General features: G+C 33.8%; 1 protein-coding gene across 1 annotated transcript; it reads left to right on the top strand.

The window, feature by feature from the left end:
- The first annotated feature begins 3,508 nt into the window (after positions 1-3,508).
- LOC109014711 (GEM-like protein 5) lies at positions 3,509-5,166 on the top strand. Its single transcript, XM_018997205.2, has 3 exons — positions 3,509-4,070; positions 4,173-4,447; positions 4,701-5,166. The coding sequence occupies exons 1-3, from the start codon at positions 3,650-3,652 to the stop codon at positions 4,896-4,898; spliced, it is 894 nt and encodes a 297-aa protein (XP_018852750.2). The 5' UTR covers positions 3,509-3,649; the 3' UTR covers positions 4,899-5,166.

The following is a 5,166-nucleotide window of genomic DNA, read 5'->3' on the forward strand; positions in this document are numbered from 1 at the left end:
TGTTGTATATAAGAGATAGAGATATATATGATATGCCCTCGTGGCACTCGGTCCATTTGCTACGTGCATTCATGGGAATCTCATAGAAAGCTGCCCCACTTGCTACTGCGGACAGAAGTCCAAGTATCTGTAATTCATCGACCTCATCTCAAGTTGCCGTAATTCCCACCTCGATAGATGGGAAAAGGCTTAAGTGAAATGACAGTGAGCAATATTATCAGCCGCAGGGTGCACGAGAAGAGCGTTTTGGATTTGCATCAAGTCTGGAACCCAACAATTTTTAAATGGCTTTGTCCTTAACCCCCTACGTACGTGTAATCTCGTCCTCGTCTCACAAATGCATGCCGTTCGGTGCGACCGACAGAAAACACAACGTTTCGCTCATCTAAAGCCTACTCCTTCCGGTTTCCATATGGCAGTGATGAATGACATCATGTATACGCATTACGCATATAGCTAAAAAAAAAAAGAAGAAAAAGATTGTAATTTGCCAATTTCATGTCACCCCATCGCTAAATCACCAGTACCCAACACCTTAAGATTTAAGCAATGAACTGTAGAATGTAGAATAATAGAGCTTGTTTGGAAATAAATATCATTTCATCTCATCTCATCTTCTTTCCAAACACAATTTAAAGAGAAAATTTAGAGAACAATTCATCTGCTTATCTTAAAAAATCAACCCACCAATCAGAATGTGACATGTCAGCTGCTTAGAACCATTATCATGCATCCCATTATACTCGAACAACACGTTCAATTCCCCTTTCTTCCTATTCGAACTAGGAGTAATAAACGGTCTGGTCAGACTGAACGAACCGACCGTTTCGGTCCTAACCGGACTGGACCGATACTAAGTCCAGTCGGTCTTGATCCAGGTTTTAGAGGATCGAAAAGTTTCGATCCGATCCACGATCTAGGATTTTTCTAGATCGGACTGGACCGAATAAAAAATAAAAAAAAATATTTTATATATAAATAATTGTACAATTAACAATATAAAATTCTAAATATGTTATTAATACTTGTTAATATTCTATAAATTAATAATATTTTATATATATCTTCATCTAACCTATCACTATTAATAATATAAAATTTTAAAGATGTTATTAACACTTGTTAATATTTTATGAATTAACTAATATATAATATCAATTAATTATATAGTAATTATATAAATTAATAATATAATTTTCATCTAATTTATTATCATTGACCATATAAAATATTTTTTTATTGAGTTTGTTACATAATTCACATTAACAAGTCATTTAATTTAATTTAGTATTTTAAGGTCCATGTTTTAGAGGACCAAAAAGTTTTGGTCCGGTCCACGGTCCAGGGTTTTTCCGGACCGGACCAAATCGAATAAAAAATAAAAATAAAAAAATATTTTATATATAAATAATTGTACAATTAACAATATAAAATTTTAAACATGTTATTAATACTTGTTAATATTCTATGAATTAACTAATATATAATATCAATTAGTTAATTATATAGTAATTATATAAATTAATAATATAATTTTCATCTAATTTATTATCATTGACTATATAAAATATTTTTTTATTGAGTTTGTTACATAATTCACATTAATAAATCACTTAATTTAATTTAGTACTTTAAATAACTTTTTTTATTAATTATTTAAAAAAATAAAAAAAATAAAAAAATTAGGCCGAATAGTCCGGTTTGGAAAAATGATGGACCGAAAAATATTCGGTTCATCGCCGGATCGGACCGGACCATTTGCACCCCTAATTCGAACCCACCACCCTACGGGCACCCACTCCATCCCAACCTAAATGCGACGGCACCCGTTACATCGCATTGCTAGATTTTTGGTAAAATGTTTATATTTCGAAATTTTCGATCTTAATAGAACTTTTATTGGACTTTTGTTGAAGTTCTTGTGTTGGAGTTAGATTGAATTTCGAAGTGATTGTAATTGGGGCTATGGAAATTAATCAGCTAATTTTTTCATAAAAGGTCTCAAATACCCTTCGGCCACTACACATTTCCTATACATCATTGGTGATTTTTGAGTTGTTGACATTGTGCTAGAACGAATTGGTTTTTGATTTTATAGTGACCGCAAGTTTTTGATTTTATCGCAACGGCATGCTTCGGTGTAGTGGAAGGGGAAGGGCTGGAACGGGGAGGGGAAGGGGAAAGGGGAAGGGAACTAATAAGCTGCACCCCACTCTAATGTAAACAACCTCCATAAGCTTACATGTAGCTAGTTTGTTGGTGGGCTGTTTTTCCTCCAACAGCAACTAGGCTGATCCAAAGCGCCCCTCTAATTTAAATACAAATACTTTTAAACTAATCAATTACAATATTTTTAAATTAATCATTATAATTTTTTAAGACTTTCAAACAAAAAATAAAATCAATTCAATTTTTTCAAATTCTCAAACAAAAATAATATTATAAAACTATATTCTAACAAAACCCACAACTCAAAACTCAAAAAATACTCAATTCAAATAATCTCATTACTATTTATAAATTATTTTACTATCATTTACAAAATTTTCATATCATCTAACTCCCCCAAACCAATCCTAATAGCAGTACAGGTTGTTGCAAACTTTGATAAGTTGTACATGAACGCCTGGACAGCAAAAGTAGTCCACCTTCACAAAACACCGATCGGCCGCTTGTTGCACATAAGTCATTACCACTGGGCTTCCAATCCAATCCATTCTTTTACAGTCCAAACATTAAATAAAAAATTTGAAAATCTTAGAGATTCTATGTGGAATATTATTAATTACTTAAAAATTAAAAAAAAACATGACTTCTATGGTTAGGCTTATTTTGGTTCAAGCTATTTTCAGTATATTTTTTTTATTATTATTTATTACTATTTAATATTCAATCATTTTTATTATTATTTATAAAAAATTTGAAACTACCTCACTATTCAAACGCAATTTAAGGATGTGTTTGGATGTTGAAGTGAGTTGAATTAAGTTGAGTTGAGATGATAAAATATTGTTAAAATATTATTTTTTAATATTATTATTATTTTAAGATTTAAAAAAATTGAATTGTTTATTATATTTTATATTAAAATTTGAAAAAGTTATAATGATGAATTGAGATGAGTTGAAGTGAATTTAGGATCCAAGTAATGGTGACACGGCTGGATCATACGTTACTTGGGTTCCATCAGAGGTATTAATGGAAGGAAGTAGGAATCACGTCATTATTTGAAGAGCATTGCTATTCATAAGCTTATATACCACATATTAAATTTTTTTTATTTTTTTTAAATTTTTTTAAAGTTTTTTTTTATTTTATTATTTTTAAAATAATTAAATTATTATACTCATAATTCATATACCACATATTTAATAAGAGAATAAAATTAAAAAAAATATAAAAAAATTAGTGTGTGATGAATGAGACTTAGTAATTGAATTTTTCTTATTTGAAACTGGAAGGTTCGGGATTTTCCTCGGATAAGAAGTACTGGCCAATATGCCCCATATGCCCCCCGATTCTCGAAAACTAGGGATGCGATCTACACAATCACCGGACGGCCACTTTTTGAATATATACTTCATTGCAGAGTGAATAAAGCCTAAGCCAAAACTAAGAATCCATCAAAAGAACCTGAATTCAGTCGACTATGAGGGGCACAACTGAAAAAGCAGAGCGCAATCAATCATCTTCAACATTATTTCCCAAAGCCGAAGAACCCGTACCAGTACTGTCTCATCCCACTTCCTCCTCCACCATCACAGATGAGCCACAGCATCATCAACCTATTCCATCCACAAAAACATCGTCTTCATATCCACCCTCGGATGAGGATACCAAGAAATGGGGCACCCACATCATGGGTACACCAGCAGCACCCACCGTACACCCTGACAACCAGAAGGCTGCCTTGTGGACTGCTGCCGACCACCAGCAAATCTACCACCAACCCTATGTCGTGTACTCCCCTGTCGAAAAGCAAAGCCACAATCCTTTGGAGCCCGTGATTAACATGTTCAATAACTGGACCAGGAAAGCCGAGACTGTAGCCTGCAACATATGGCACCATCGTAAGTTAAAATTTCATTAAAACCAAGCTCGACCTGAAGATCTGAAACATATTTGTATACGTTATATTTTTCATATGTTTGTGACTAAATACAAAATTGCAGTTAAAACTGGGCATTCCGTGTCGGAAGCTGCATGGGGAAAAGTAACCCTGACAGCCAAAGCAATAACAGAAGGTGGATTCGAGTCCCTCTTTAAGCAGACTTTCGAAACTCTTCCGAATGAGAAGCTAAAGAAGACATTTGCTTGTTACCTTTCCACATCCACCGGCCCAGTTGCTGGAACCCTGTATCTCTCAACAGTTCACGTGGCTTTCTGCAGTGACCGTCCCTTGACTTTCATTGCTCCGTCGGGACAAGAGGCTTGGAGCTACTACAAGGTAATATGCTGATATCTACATTCGTTGATGACATTAAAGTATGATCTATGTTAATCTTTAACACTAATCTCCATATATATAATATTGAAGGAAATAGAAAGATATATGAAAGGAAATATGAATAAGAGTTTTGGCATTAGTTGTAGTTTTACTTTTTCCGAAATTTCAATCTTGCAAATGATCAAGAACTGGGAATTGGACCATTTCACTCCTTGTTATCCCGGTAACATTGAATGTCCGTTGTCATGAACAGGTCACGATACCTCTGGAAAATATAAGCACAGTCAACCCTGTGATCATGCGAGAAAATCCACCAGAGAAGTACATTCAACTTGTTACAGTTGATGGTCATGAATTCTGGTTCATGGGTTTCGTTAATTTCGAGAAAGCATTAAATCACCTATTAAACAGTGTATCAGAGGTCCGAGCGGCACAAGCAGTTGTTGGGTAGCAGATGGTCGCATTCACTGTTGGATCCAATATCCTCTTAAAAATTGTGATGTTCTCTGTTCGTGGTTAGTTTTTCCAGGTCTAATCTACTACGTTTGTTGTTGGTTTCTGTACGTTTGTAAAGTGGGCAACAATTCGTCGGTCTTGGTTTCGTTGTATCATATGTATATTCATTTAGTTTTTGTAGTTTGTTCCAAACGCATAAAAAGTGTAGTGGGATCGAATTGTAATCTATAATTACATATCAATCAATGTTTTGTTGAGTAGCC

This window comes from Juglans regia, chromosome 13, assembly GCF_001411555.2.
Source record: "Juglans regia cultivar Chandler chromosome 13, Walnut 2.0, whole genome shotgun sequence".
NCBI lineage: Eukaryota > Viridiplantae > Streptophyta > Magnoliopsida > Fagales > Juglandaceae > Juglans > Juglans regia.